At 39.2% G+C, this 15,601-nt stretch overlaps 1 protein-coding gene across 2 annotated transcripts in view; it reads left to right on the top strand.

The window, feature by feature from the left end:
• The window catches only part of NUP210L (nucleoporin 210kDa-like), a 193,382-nt gene that overhangs the window by 35,433 nt on the left and 142,348 nt on the right, over positions 1–15,601 (top strand). For both annotated transcript variants that reach the window (XM_006861487.1, XM_006861486.1), the window contains exons 6-10: positions 248–380; positions 1,385–1,543; positions 7,103–7,171; positions 11,316–11,422; positions 12,073–12,213. In XM_006861487.1, the coding sequence (XP_006861549.1) occupies positions 248–380; positions 1,385–1,543; positions 7,103–7,171; positions 11,316–11,422; positions 12,073–12,213 (609 nt within the window). The remainder of the gene's footprint in view (positions 1–247; positions 381–1,384; positions 1,544–7,102; positions 7,172–11,315; positions 11,423–12,072; positions 12,214–15,601) is intronic.

Genomic DNA, 15,601 nt, shown 5'->3' with positions numbered 1-15,601 from the left:
ATTCTGTGTTGTTGTTGGCGGAGCTCCTTTACTGAACTTCCACCCGATCCACCATCTTGTTTGTTCTCCTGATCACTTTTTAAGGCTAACTGAAATTATGTCTTGTAGCTAGAAAGCCATTTTTAAAATTTTCATAAAAAACAAACTTATAAAATGTAAATTTTTATAAGGAAGATGACCTTCAGGATTTGGGCTATAGAAATTTTGCTCCTTGTTAATTTTTTTTCCCATCTCTCTTCTCCTTTAGAAAGTGGCAGCAGGATTGATACGTCTACTTGTTTTGGAGAACATATTTCTTATACCATCTCATGATATCTATCTCTTAGTAGGAGCATATATTAAGTACAGAGTTGCCAAAATGGTTCAAGGAAGAATGACAGGTAAAGTAATTACTTTTTTTCTAAGCCTCACCTTTTCCAAATCCTTTCTACTGACAAGATCAAGAGACGCAAGATCACATAACATATACAGAATACTTCTTTGTGTTTTTTGGTCTTGTGATAAAATATTCCCTGTTTGCTATACTGAAGGTAATGCTGTTGTTATAAAGTGCCATCAAGTCGGTTCTGTCTCATAGTGACTCTGTATAGGGTGTCCGAGGAGCAGTCCAGTGCTTATCCCACAGAAGGTAATGCTGGACTGAGAGACACCTTGCATCTTGAATAGGAAACTGGCATAGTTAGACTACTCAGCTTGAGTGCCTATAAGGCATCTGAATTCTCTAATAAAGTAACCAAATATTTACCAGATTTTGTGGGGCAAGTGAAGACACTACTTAGCAGAAGGAAGGGATTTGAATAGTTGTTGAAAAGTCTTTGCACAAGTTCTTGAGAAATTCAGTTCATTATTTGAAAATTTAATACTCTTATTGATCCCCCAAATCCCAATGAATTTGTAAAGTTTTCATCAACACCACTAACATTAATTCTTTCCTTATTTACCTAGTGGCAAGTTCTCCAACTACTCTCAGATCACTGGTTTTCAGGAATACAAACATATACCAGTAATAAACTCATATAGAATAACACAAGAGAGAACTGCATGTAGAAGTTCAAACCCATTGCCTTCGACTCAATTTCCAATTCACAGAGACCCCCCATAGGACAAAGTAGAACTGCCCTATAGGGTTTCCAAAGTTGTAAATCCTTACGGCTTCATCTTTCTTTTGCGGAGTGGCTGGTGGATTCAAATCACTAAGCTTTTAATTAGCAGCTGAGTTCTTAACCATTGTACTCCCAGGGCTCCTAGAAATTCATCACAATGAATTTAAAAGCAGATCATACTCTCATTGTAGGCTACTTCCTGATTTTCCTTTTATAACTTAACCATATATCAGTTGAAATGGCTACTGTTAATAAATTTATGTATCTTTTTTATCTTACAGAGGTGGAATTTCCCCTGGAACATTATACACTGGAAATGCAAGACCATAAAGTTGCATATAATCGGTCTCTTTCAGAAAAAGTAGCATTACTGGATGAGAAAACAGCCATGGTGACTGCAGTCCAACTGGGCCAAACTAATCTTGTCTTTGTCCATAAAAGTATCCTTTTGTTAAAGTTTTAGCTGCCAACCTATGCTTCTCTGGCATAGAAGACATAATCTTTGGTAAAATATCTTTTTAAGAGAGAATATCATACAATGAAACCTGTGAGAGCCAGAATTCAACAGGACTGCCTTGGTTTTACTGATCTCCCACCTTTTCCACCTTTGAAAGGGTCTTACCACTTTTCTTTTATTCTCTATTGTTGTTGTTGTTAAATGCTGTTGAGTTGATTCTGACCCATGGCAACCCTGTATAGGGTTTCCCAAGGAGTGACTGGTAAGCTTGAACAGCCGACCTTGAGATTCAAACAGCTTTGAAGTCCAGCGCATTAACCCAGAGTACCACACCAAGACTCTATTAGTGGAAAAAATTTTAGTCTTCTTTCTCATAGGTTTCTGCCATATACAGTTTACAGCTTTTGCAGGTTTTGTTATTACACTGCACTGATTTTCTATAGGTTTCTTTTTTAACTATAAATTATTATTATCATAATTCCTAGCAAAGAGTAGGCAGAAGAAAGGAGAGTAGTTTAACATGAAATCTGTTCACTTCCATGCTGATATGGAAGCTTAAATTGTTATTAGGTGACTGGCTGGGGTTGAGGAGGCCTGAAGTTCGGAGGAACATCTGTGAATGTAATTTGTACTTACCTATTTTAACATGAATAATTGAGAAATGATGATATTATCTACAATAGATGCTCAGTATTTGTTCAGTGTAATTTTCTTAAAATACGTAATCTCCTATGGAAGGGTTAAACAAAGAGAGAGGCACATAGAGCTCCATTACAGTCAATGAAAACCAAACAATGAAGATTTAAGCTCTCAGAAAATTGAAACATGATTTAGACTTCATTTGTCAGTATTTCATTTGGAAATACTTCCTATTTCTTGAATATTTGTATTTATTTAACAAATACAAATTTTATATTCCTTCTGTATGCTCAGTCTTGTCCTCAGTGTTTGAAATACAGACTGCTGTTTTACCCAGGGTGGTCAGGCATAGTTTCTCTTAGAGCAGTGAGCCATGCAGATATCTGGGTGAAAGAGCTCCAGGAAGAGGAAATAGCAATGGCAAAAGTTCTGAGACAGGAATGTGTTCTGCAGGTTCAAGGGACAAGCAAGAAAGACACTAAGCCTGAAGTGCAGTGTTGTTGTTGTTGTTAAGTGCTGTCGAGTCGTTCTGACCCATAGCGACCCTGTATAGAGTTTCCAAGGAGCAGCTGGTGAGCTTGAACCACCGGCCTTGCAGTTCAAACAGCTTTGCAGTCTAGCGCGTTAATCCACAGCGCCACACAGTAGATCAAGGGAATGTAGTAGGAGAGGAATGGGGTGGGGCGGGGTGAGGTGAGGTAAATCATATGATCATACAGGTTCTGGAAGGCTAACTCTGATAAGACTCCATTAGGTTTGAAAGGAATTCTATTCTATTCACAGCAACCCATGTGAAGAGTAAAACTTCCTATGGGGTATTCTTACAAGAGCAAATCACCAGATTTTCATGCTCTGGAACTGCTAAGTGAATTTGAATCGCCAGCGTCTTCATTAGTAGCTGAGTGCCTGTTGTGCCACCAGTTAGCTGTTTATAATATTTGTCTAAAACATATGAAGTAGCATCAATTAGTGTGGTGTGGTGCTATAGGGATAAGCACAGGATCTCAAGGTTGGTTTGTAGCACAATGTTGGCAGTTCAAATTAACAAGTCAACTCCTCAGAAACCCTATACAGGGTTGCTATGAGTCAGTACCAAATTAACAGCACTCAACAACAACAGAATCAATTGATCCAAAATTCTTTAGTCATTTTACGATACCTAGGACATTTGCCAACAAATACAATAGTACGTACAGTGAAACCTGTGAAAGTTGAAACCTATGTAAAGTTTCAAACTTTTACCGTGTTTCTTCTCCTTTTCATAGCCAAGCTGTTTTTACTGAAAAAGTTACCCAAGAGCTCCCAGTTACTATAGTCCAAAGGCCCTTTCAATTTTTATCTTGACATCTCTACCATATTTCATCTACTGAACATTCTCTTCTTTGTAAACTGTCAGAAGGAAAACCAAATACTTTCCACTAGTATACAACAATAGAAAAGTTGTAAGTCTGCACCCTGTCAAAGGCAGAAGACCTACAAGACCTGGAAAAACAATGCAGTCCTGCCAAGTTCTGGTTTCACACAGGTTTCACCATAAATAAACCTGTTAGTCATTCAATGTTGAGCCACAACTTTTTGCTTATGGAGACATTCCCCTGAACTCTCCAGGCAGACTTAGATCATTATTTTTATTCCCAGTATTAGTATACATTAGAATGTATTAAAATACATTATAATTGTCTATATTATTTTTCTTGAGAACATGGATGGTGATAATTCATAATTTGTCCCAGCATCTGGCATAGAGTAACTGGAAGTACTATTCATGGAGATGAGAAATATAAAAGCAGCAGATAGCAAGGAAAATATATTGAGTTTAAATTTTCACATGATAACTGGAAGTGACTGTAGGATAGATATTCAAACAGAAACTTTCTTTATGCAGTTGAGGGAGAGAGATTCACAATGAATATAGGCATCTGAACGTTCCCAGATTGTCGGTAGGTGATAAGTGAAGCTGTCATTGTAGACAGAATCACTGAGGGAGAGTATCTAGAGTGAAAGAAGAAGGTCCCAAACAGAACTGTGTAAGGTCAGCTTCAGATAGAGAAAGAAGAACATGAAAGGAGGCCAAAAAGGACTGTTTAAAAAGTAGTCAAAAGCCAGAAGAGAGGTTTCATCAGGGGCAGATTACCCAATAAAGAAGGTAAGCACAGGCTTATTTGTGCTAATTTAAGCCCATGCTAACCTTACTTATTGAGTAATCCACCAATGATCATATCAACAAAGCAAGGAATTTACAAAGAAGAGAATGTTCAGTAGGTGAAATATGGTAGTGATGTCAAGTAAGATAAAAACTGAAAGAACCTCAGGCTATAGTAACTAGGAGCTCTTGGGGTACTTTTCCAGTAAAAATAGTTCAGCTGTGAAAAGAAGAAACATGGTAGAAGTTTGAAAATTTACATAAGGAGGACTTTTTAAAAGGTAGGATAAATTTGAACAGGACTTTAAATTAAGCAGAGAGCGTTGGCAAAGGAATGGACCAGTTTTCTGAAAGACAAGAGGAAATTAGATTCAGTGGAAGGATATCGTCTGTACTCTGCAAAACTCAACCCCACTGCCAGCAAGTCAATTCCAACTCAGAGCAACCTGCAAAAAGGAGCACCAAACTACCCCTCACCACAACACTCTACTCCACTTGGTTTCGTAATCTGTTGCAGTGGCTGCACAGAACTCAGACAACATACAGTTGTGAGGTTTATGAGGGAAGTTAACAGATCACAATGCAGAATCAGAAAATGCTCAGTTCTTCTAGCCAGGATAGCCTCTTCTCAGCCATGCCTACAGGTAGGCCTCCCTCTACCCAGTCAGTGTTACAAAGCTCTTTTAGGGTTGCTGACAAATGCCCATAGGACACACATTCCACCTCAGCCTGAAGGCACTCAATTCTAGCTCTGTGGATCTGCAAACCTAACTCCCTCAATTAAGTGCATGGAATCACCCTACTCTACAAGCAAGCTTCCTGCCCAAAGTCTCTCAGCTTTATTGCTCCAAGGATTGGGAAGCCTACCACTTTGACAGGTGCTCTGGCTCTTGGTTCTGCTGCTGCTGCTCTGCCACTCCTCCAGGTCACAGCTTTCTGTCCTTGGGTCAAGGAGGTTCAATATGCAGGGATCTTGGGGTCCAAAAGACACACTCCACTCCGGCTGGCTCCTTCTGCTTGATGGTAGTCATATCCCTCCTCCTGCTTCATTTTATACATGTTAGAATTCCAAGTTTTTAATAATCACAATTATCTCTCAATCTCTGATTCACTCACAACTGAATCATATAATCCTATCAACATCTTTTCCCATCTTCTCTTACTTAGATGTATCAGAGCAAAATGTTGTTTGGTGGGAGTTACAGACGATGACTAGAAGGGGCATTAAATAGTTCACTGTACCACACAACCCTGTAGGACATAGTAGAGCTGCTCCCTAGGGTTTCTGAGACAAAATCTGTATGGGAGCAGATAGCCTCATCTTTCTCCCTGGGAAACTGCTGGTGGGTTTGAACCACCAACCTTGTGGTTAGCAATCCAAGGCTTAACCCACTATACAAAACCCACTATGAATTAGAAACCTGTTGAGATCTTTTTTCACATCTGTAAAATGAAAAGAATGGTGTAGTTCTGCATTTCTATCTAGTTTTTATGTTTTATGAATATTATATTAAAGTACATATTAGATTCAAACCTAGATTGGTACAGAGTTGCCTATATAGTCTTTAGAAGATTTACTTTAATAAATAGATAAAAGTAATTTCTACTTATGTACATCAATAGCAATAGCTCATTTAGTGTGTCTGCGGGAGAGTTATAAGTTTGATCCCCTAAATAGATCAAATATTATTTTAATTCCATTGTCATTAAGATACTGTAGTGCTAAATTGTAGCCTAGTCCATGATTAAATTAATACAACTCCTAAATTGGTATACTTTGAATAATGAGTTTTCTGTCCATTCAACTCCCATTATCCATAAAGAGCAGAAATAATTTCTTTTTAGAGATGTTTTTTAAGATGGAAATATATTCCTAATTAAGGAGCACTGGTGGCTCAGTGGTTAAGCACTTGGCTGCTAACTGAAAGATTGGCCAGTAGAATTCACTCAAATGGCTTCACGGGAGAAAGACCTGGAGATCTACTTCTGTAAAGATTGTAGCCAAGAAAACCCTATCTGGCAATTCTCTGTCACATGGGATTGTTATAAATTGGTATCACCTAGACCACACTCAACAATTATATCTTCCTAATTAGCTTAAATTAAAATGGAGTCCTGGTGTGGCTCTGTGGGTTAATGCGCCAGACTGCAAAGCCATTAGAATTGTAAGGTCGGTGGTTCAAACTTACCAGCTGCTCCTTGGAAACCCTATACAGGGTCGCTATGGATCGGAGTCAACTCGATGGCACTCAACAACAACAACAATTAGCTTAAATAAATTTGTATTTCTGCTGGAATTTAACTGAAGCAGGTAGTATGATGTGTAAGAGACTAAAAACATCCTTAGTGACATAGAGGTTTACTGCAGATAGTAAAACAATCAACTAGTGATTTTCTATACTGCATAGCCCTAAACATGTGGCCACTGCTCACTTCTTCAGCCTAAGTATCCCTTTCTTCAGAGTGGCACCACTTTGCTCTCATGTGAGATTTGTTTTGGAGAAAAGTTTCTGTAGATAAATGAATAGTAAAAGCACAGAGTGTGATCACTCTCTCCCTTTCCATTGTCCTTAAATTTGGAATTCAAGAATATCTTTGTGACTCCTTTGATGAGTAAGAGTTTCTCAGACATTTCTCAGGACTGTACACATTTGAGTAATCTTCATTTATTTTGCTTGTGGGTTTATTTCTTCTTTAGTAGATTACCTTTCTCTTTTCACCCAACTCTAGCTAACATAATTTCCTTAAACAAAAATTAAGATGTCCATATGAGATCTGTGTCCGGACTCCCAAATTGCACCATATATGTTGTAGAGCCTGGATTTTTAGGTATTTTTTAAATACTGGTTTTCAGACAGCTGAACAGTTCAAGCTATTTCACTCAAATGAGTACATTAAAAGCTAGAGTACTTCCTAACCTTCATTTTGAAACATAGCTAATTCAATCTTTAAAAAAAACTAAAACCAAAAACTTTTTATTATGAACTGGGTGAAGGTATATAGAATAAATCAGTTTTCCATTAAAAACTTCATGCACATTTTTTTTCATGTCTTTGATTGCAATCCCACAATGAAACATCCAGTTATCCTACTTCCTCCCTGTGTTTCCTGTTTGCATTTCTGTTCAGATTCAATCTTACTCTGACATGATTTCTCACAAAATTTGTTATAATTGAATGCTATCTGTAAGAGTAAAGTATCTTAAAATAGATCATGAAAATTTATGAAGACTCATGTAATACATGTTTAGGTTAGGAAAAGAGACTTTATATATGACAGGAATAAAGAATTTTAATGGCCTGTAGACCATATGAAGCTATATGCCTGACTGAAAGAACCTGAACCCTTTCTTGCCTGACACCTCAGGAATGAGCTAATATTATTATTACTATTTTTTTAAATGTTTTATTGTGAATTATGTGATAGTTTACATGGAAGAACATTAGCTTTACATTCATCCTATTGTATATCTTTACATCGCCATGGTTACAATCTCCTCCATGCATCATCAACCAACCAAAGGGTACACCCTGCAAGCCTGCCCCCTAGTCATCAGCACACAACCCCTCTCTCTCTCTGGTTCTAGAGTTCCCAGCCACTCCATCTTTTCACGTCACTTGCCTTGATGTCTCCTGGGTGAACAACTTGCTTGTTCTTGTAGTAATCAGTTGGACTGCCGTTATTGTTTTGTATTTTTCCTGTTGGTCTTTCTTTCAAGAAGTATCTTCTGTTCTTTTAGCCATGCCAGGCTGGTCTGCTTGTCCTTTCCAGTGGGAATTTCCCACCTCAGAAGAATCTGGATGTGGTTCAGGAGTCCACCTATGGTCTAATGCAGAGGCTTCATAGGAAGCCACCTTCACTGGGCACATTGTAGCCCCATTTTAGGTATTCCAATCAGTTATAGGCAGAAGACGGACTTACAAACTATTTATGGTGATATTTCTAACTATTCCTTTCTCTCCATCTCAAGTCTATTTTATAATGATATGCCAGGGAAACCAAAACTCAAAAGACAGCCAAGCATCTTAACATTATTCCCCTCCCCCCCCTTTTCCCATTCCAACCATGTCTCAATCCCTGTATCCCAGAGCCCTGTTGTTCCAAGGTTGTGCATACATCATTATTTACGTCTGTCTCACTTAGTTCATGCAAACCTGTGTGGCATATTATTTTTATAAATATAAGTGAGTTGGTTGTTGTGAAGTGCCGTTGAGTTGGTTCTGATCCATAGTGACCCTGTATAGAATTTCCAAGGAGCAGCTGGTGAACTTGAACTGCTGACATTGCGGTTCAAAGCAAGTTTGCAGTCCAATGCATTAACCCACAGAGTCACACCAGGACTCCAAAATATAAGTGAGAGTGGTTCTTTATATCTCAGATGAATGAAACCAGGAATTATAATTACTGTACAATTTGAGAGAAAGAATTTAAAGAATCTGTTTTGGAAACCATTTCATCAACCAGTGAATTTTGGTCTTTGAATGGTTTTGTTGAGTTTGTGTCATGGATTGTATCCCCCCAAATTATGTGTCAGTTTGACTGGGCCATAATTCTCAGCAGTTTGGCAGTTATGTATGCTGTAATATGGCAATTATGTGATGATCCCCCATGATGTGATCTGATTTGATAAACCAATAAGAAGGTTCAGGATGGGGGACTTGCAGCAAGATGATGGACTATGCAGGTGCACTGCACAGAACTTTGCAGGTGCACTGCACAGAACTTCTACAGCAAAGATGTGAGAGACAAAATAAAACAGACACGGATGAAAATTCTGGCACCCAGAACTTCAGAAGAAAGAGAGGTGGATGGAATGCTTGCTACAGGGAGAGGCTGAGCAGGAATGGTGAGAGAGGGAGACTGACTGGTAAACAGTTGTCCAGACACAGTTCGACTATCTTGTGATTGGCTTTGGCAGCTGTGAGATGCCTGGCATTCCCACATACAATGGAAAAGGTTCGGTTTCTTCTTTTTCCCCACGTACCCCTGATGACCAAAGGTGTGGACAGCTGTCACCCTCATCCATTCCCCCGTCTAGACCCTGCTTTCTGGGAGTTCAAACATGTGGTTGGGAGCCACAGCAGTTATAAGGTGGGGGCTGGCTAGACCACTTTGGTGTGCCCTTTGCTGCCTGGATTCAGGTGGGCTCAGCTTCAGACCTACAAAACCTGCAGAGCCACCAGACCAGCATTTAACCAGTTGCCCTGGCTCCAGCTTCCCTGTGTTCCTAACAGACACTGAAACCAGCTCCATCAAAGACTCCCATGAACTACGAAACCAGCTTCATCAAAGACTCCCATGAACTACTTCCAGATTGAGTGCTCTGAACAGTGAATTCTAAGGCCAATAGGAACTCCATCTAGGGCCAAGAACTCTGCTGTCACATCCCTTTCACAACTACCTCCTGAGCTCCTTGAATTGCAGAAGTCCCTCAGAGATTTCTCCTCTCCAGGTCCAAGAACTGGACTGTTTGTTTTTACAAATATGACAAACTCACAATGCCGTGTAGACAACAGACAATTTTAGCTCACATGAAAAAAGGGAGGCTGGCTCAAACAAATTCAACATCTTTCAAGCAATGAGGAGGTACAGGACCAGGCAGTGTTTTGTTCTGTCACTATGAGTTGGAAGTGACTCAATAGCACCTAACAACAACAAACAGTGTAAAGTTTGTATTTTTGTATTCATTATGAGAAAATGTTGACATCTATGTTAGTTTCTAAGTGCAGTGTTAAAATAGAAATATTACAAGTGGGTGACTTTCACAAACAGAAATTTATTTCCTCACAGTTTAGGAAGTTAAAAGTCCAAATTCAGGACACTGGCTCTACTGGAAAACTGTCTGGTCTGTGGGAAAAAGTCTTTATCTCAGCTTCTCTAGCCATTCATCCTTGGAGATTCCAGGCTTGTAGGCTGGTCTGCCTCCATCTCAGATAGTGTTGATCTTCCGCCTGCATGTGCTTGCATCTGTATCTAAAGGGCTCTTTATATATCAAAGAACAGTTGATTTAAAACACACCCTGCACTGTAGGCAAAATGATGAAAACTAAGATATTATCAAACATCTTAAGGCAATGATTAGCAGAGACTGGGGATGCACAACCATATCCTTAGGGGATGCCACGATCAATTGGCATAACACAGCCCACAAAGACAATGTTCTACAGCCTACTTTGGTGAGTAGTGTCTGGGATATAAAAGTTCATGAGTGCAGCTTTTGGTTTCTCCATGTACAGAAGAAAGAAGAGTGATGAGAATTGATGATGCTTGGAATCAATTAGTCCAATGGACTAATGGGACATGTGAACATCAGTCTCCATGACTTTGAGACCAGAAGAACTAGATGGTGCCCAGTTACCACTACCAATAGCTCTGAAAGGGATCACATTAGAAGGTCCTTGATAGAGCAGCAGAATATGTGAAACAAAATTCAATATTATTATTTTTTTAATTAGAGACTGGAGGAACCTGAGACTATGACCCTTGACCACCTTCAGGTCTGGAAAGGAATGCACCCTCATAGTCCAACTTTTAGCCCAGGTATAGGTATATAGAGGGAAGAAAAACATTAGTAATGTGTGCTCATCATTCAAAATCAAAGGGGCAACATATACCTAAGGACAAAGGTGAGAAGGGATGGGAAGGTAGATGGAATGGAGATGGGAGCCACAGGAAGGATCAGGATGACTGTTGTTCCATGGAGGGAATTGCAATCATTGAGGTGAAACAAAGTGTATGATTTGTTGAATGTAAAATTGATAACCTTGTCTGTAAACCTTCACTCAATTCACAGTACAAAATTCAAAAACAAAAATACATCCTGCACTGATACGGCTTCATCAACATAAAGAAAACCCTATCCCCAAATGGGACTGTATCTACAGGTATAAAGGTTAGGATTATAACACATGTTTGTGGCGGACACAATTCAATCCATAATATCTAATATTTTTGTTTCTTGATTTGTGTATAGGCTTCACTGTTCAACCTGGAGATCGATGGAGTCTTGAGGTGGGACAAGTGTATGTGATTACAGTTGAAGTATTTGATAAAAGCAGCACAAAGACCTACATTTCAGATGTGAGTCTCTCTCTTGCAACCCCGGTACAGATGACTCCTTCAGTAAGCTATATTTGTGGCTAGAAAGTCTCCATTTGTTTCCACATTTTTCTTTTGGGAATGTAAGTTACTACTTTACTATTATTAAGTAGTTCTGTCCTTGAGGAATGCCAAACCAGAAATCAAAAATATAATTCAGTCAGAATTTTAGGGAGTATTTGGTGAGTGCAGCAGTGATGATATTTTGAGGGGGAGGACAACCCTCACTCTACAACTCTCACTTTGGAGCTGCTCACCATGGCTTTGTGGTGGTGAGACACATGATACACATGCCTGATGTGAAGGTTGGTACTCAGACCTCAGGTTTCATTTCTCTCCCCCTAAGAACTGTCAGCTTCTGGAATGGCACAAAAGACGTGAAAGTCTACATAAACTTTGGCTCTTTCTATTCCTGATTGTTTGTCAGTAATTGATCTTTCTAATTCTAGTACCATAAAATAGTATATTCCCAATTAAGGATTTCAATGAAAGAGAACAGATTTTTGTTTTTATTTTCTTATATTTGGAAAACATAGCCATTGTTTTTCCCTCCCATATACTTTGTATATGGCTTTGCTGAAAAAGAAAACAAAACATCTCTGGGTTTGTGTTGCTGTTGGACTGACTTTCAGAATCTCAGGATTACACACGAGTTTCCAAAGGAGTACTTTGAAGAGCAACTAACCACCGTTAATGGATCTTACCATGTGGTAAAAGCCCTGAAAGATGGTGTTGCGGTAGTAAATGCATCCCTGACTTCTATCATTTCCCAGGTAGGAGTTAAAGGTTCTCCACATCTTAAAAACACTGACACAGCTTGGCTGGCTTATTGATTTGCAAGCAGAGATACTTATATGTGATATATACCTTAATCTTTCACAAAATAAGCTGATAGATAGATAGATAGATAGATAGATAGATAGATAGATAGATAGATAGTTAGATCTATTATCAGTATTACTCAGTAGTTTATACCTTACTAAATTCTATTCTAATCTACACTAGAATTTGAATCTATAATTGTAGTCTAATCTACAATTTTTATAATTATATTCATTTTATATATATTATTTAGGGATTCCATTAAAAAAGTTACTTTATATAGAAAGTTATTATTATTTTATTTTTGGATTAAACACAAAGGGAGTTTAATGGTCTTGAGAATGAAAAAAAGCAGCCCCTGATATCTGGGAACTGGCCTGAGACTCATAGCAAGGATTTTTGTTATGAGGAGTTACAAGTTAGGTCATATACCAACCCAAGGATAATTATAATGGCCCAACCAAAGCTGTTGCCTTTGAGTCGATTCTGACTTATAGAGACTCTATGGAACAGAGTAGAACTATCCTATAGGTTTTCTTTTTTTTAAGCTTTTATTGTATATTAAGTGAGTGAAGGTTTACAGAGCAAATCACCAGTTTTACATTCAGCAAATCATTGTAATGATTACAATCCCCTCCAGGTACCATTATCCAACAGTATTTACCTCCATTATCGTTTTCTTTTTTTTTTGATGTATACATACCACATTGTAAATATATATTCATTTAAATGTCCAAAGGGCTAAACAGTGATTATCTTTTATTCTAAATAACTAAAGGGCTAATATGCCAATTTACTTATCCAGGCCCCCAATGCCAAGCTTTTACATTTTCTTCCAGATTTTTACTATTTTAAATGGCATAACTGAATATCTGTGTATGATTTTTTTTTCCTTTTGATTAATTTCTGTATGATATAAGACCAGAAGTGGAATTAATGGGTAAAGGATAATGAATGAATCTGTTTCTAATGCTTCCAAAATATATATGAGGAGGCTTTAAAAAATTGGTGGAAAAATGGAATTAAAAGAAAATGGAATTTTTTCATGAACTTTGTGATGCCACTTCATGTATAAGTATCCTGATTTTTAAAAGTCTGCAAAACTGCTTCCTTCTCCCAAACCTGCTTTCCCTCCCAGTGATTCTTTCAGTCAGTTATTTGAGATAGGCTCCTAAGAATCATCCTTGGCTCTGTTTTCTCTCTCACGGTGTACATTCAATACACTATTAAGGAGCCCTGATGGCTAACTGCAAGACCAGCAATTTTGAATCCACCAGCTGCTTGCTCCTTGGGAGAAAGATAAGGCTGTCTGTTCCCATAAAGATTTACAGATTCGGAAACCCTACTTGAATAGGATCAAGGACCTCTGGTAGCGTAGTGGTTACGAATCGGGCTGTTAACCTCAAGGTTGGCAGATCGAAACTACCAGCTGTTCTGTGGAAGAGAGATGAGGCTTTCTGCTCCCGTAAAGATTTGCAGCCTCGGAAACCCTATGCAGGGTCACTATGAGTCAGAACCGACTCCTCGGTACTTAACAACAAAAACAACTCATATGGTCTATATGAGAATAGACTTGATGGCAGTGTGGGTATGCCAATTCTGCTTCTAAATGTCTCTCTATTGCTGTCTTTCACCTAGACTTCTACAGTAGCTTTCACACTGGTTTTCCTTTCTCCAGTCTTGCACCTGTTGTAGTTAGTTACTGTAGAATTGATTCTGACTCATGGTGACCCCAGGTGTGCAGAGTAGAACTCTGCTCCAAGCTTGTGACCTTTAGGAAGCAGATTGCCAGACCTGTCTTCTTAGGCACCTCTGGGTGGGTTTAAACCACCATTTCACTAGTAGTCAAGCACTTAACTAATCTTGCCCCTAGCTAAAATAATACTCCCCAAACTACAAAAATCATTATGTGTTTTAAATCCTTTGATGACTTTCCATTGACTTTTTTTTTTAAAATGTTTTATTGTAATTATGTGATAGTTTACATAGGAAAACATTAGTTTTACATTCATCCTATTGTATATTGTTTCATTGCCATGGTTACAATCCCTGCATGCATCATCCCTGCAAGCCTGCCCCCTGGTTGTCAGCACACAACCCCTCTCCATCTCTCCACGTCATCATCTCTGCCTCCATCTCTTGTCATTGCAGCTTCTCTGGATAGGGTCCCGCTCTCCGCTCTTCTCTCTTCATGGTCCCAGGGACCTCCTCTCCGCGACTGCAAACTCAGCCACTCCCCTCCTTGCTACAAAACATCTACCTTTACATTTCCAACCCTCACAATCAGTCCTGATAACAATTATTCACTATTGTATCACAAGAGACCTACCCTTGTCTCCTTTCATCAGTCCTGCCTAGACAGATTGGATACTACTCAGTGGAAATTCTACCTTCCTCCACGCCCTCTGGATCTAGGTTCCTTCTTGAAAGCTTGTAAACCAGTCACTTCTTGCCTTTGTAGCCCCCCAACTTTGGGTAGCCAATGTCCAAGTTGCCCATCCCTGCCTACTCTGTGTATGAAGGGGGTGGGAATGATCCTTGCTGTAAAGATTTGTTCCCTCTTTTGAGCTACTGCAGCCATACGTGTACGTCAGTTTCATCAAATTGTATCAAATTTTTTCCCTCTTCTTTCTTCTTCTAGTTGAGTTCTGATTATCCAGATATTGAAGCTGGGTCAAGTAGGTATTACCTGCAAGTGTAGGTGTTCTTGTGCGTATGTTTTCTCTTCTTATCAGCTGGACGCTTCACTCTCCACTCTAGTTCTCTGTGGCTATGTCACTGACTCTGGGCCCATGAGTCCCCAGGTCTTGCAACACTGCTGGCCAACCAGATCTCCACCCAGGTTCAGAGGAGTCTATTGAGCATTGTAGGGCTTAACTCACAGCTTCATTGCTGTTTTTCCCTCACTTCCCCTTATCAGTGATGAACATGGTCACCAATCAGAGCATGTATTCCCATTGAGTCTTAGTTTTGGAAGGGGGTTTGCCCTGAGGGGATCCGACCACTTGCCTTGATGTCTCCTGGGCTAGCAACTTGCTTGTTCTTGTAGTAACAGTCGGTCTGCCTATATTGTTTTGTATTTTTTCTGTCCGTCTTTCTTTCTAGAAGTATCTTCTGTTCTTCTAGCTGCTCCAGGCTGGTATGCTTTCAAGTGGAAATTTCCCACCTCTGAAGATTCTAGATGCTGTTCAGGATTCCCACTATGGTCTTATGTAATGCAGAGCCTCACCAGGAAGCCTCCTTCACTGGTCACATTGTAGCCCCATTTTAAGTATTCCAATCAGTTATAGGCAGAAGATGGACTTGCAAGCTTTCTATGGTGATATTTCTGGGTATTCC

This window comes from Chrysochloris asiatica, unplaced genomic scaffold (genome assembly GCF_000296735.1).
Source record: "Chrysochloris asiatica unplaced genomic scaffold, ChrAsi1.0 scaffold00042, whole genome shotgun sequence".
NCBI lineage: Eukaryota > Metazoa > Chordata > Mammalia > Afrosoricida > Chrysochloridae > Chrysochloris > Chrysochloris asiatica.
Note: the sequence above shows the minus strand (reverse complement) of the source record. Positions and strands in the feature narration are given on the sequence as shown.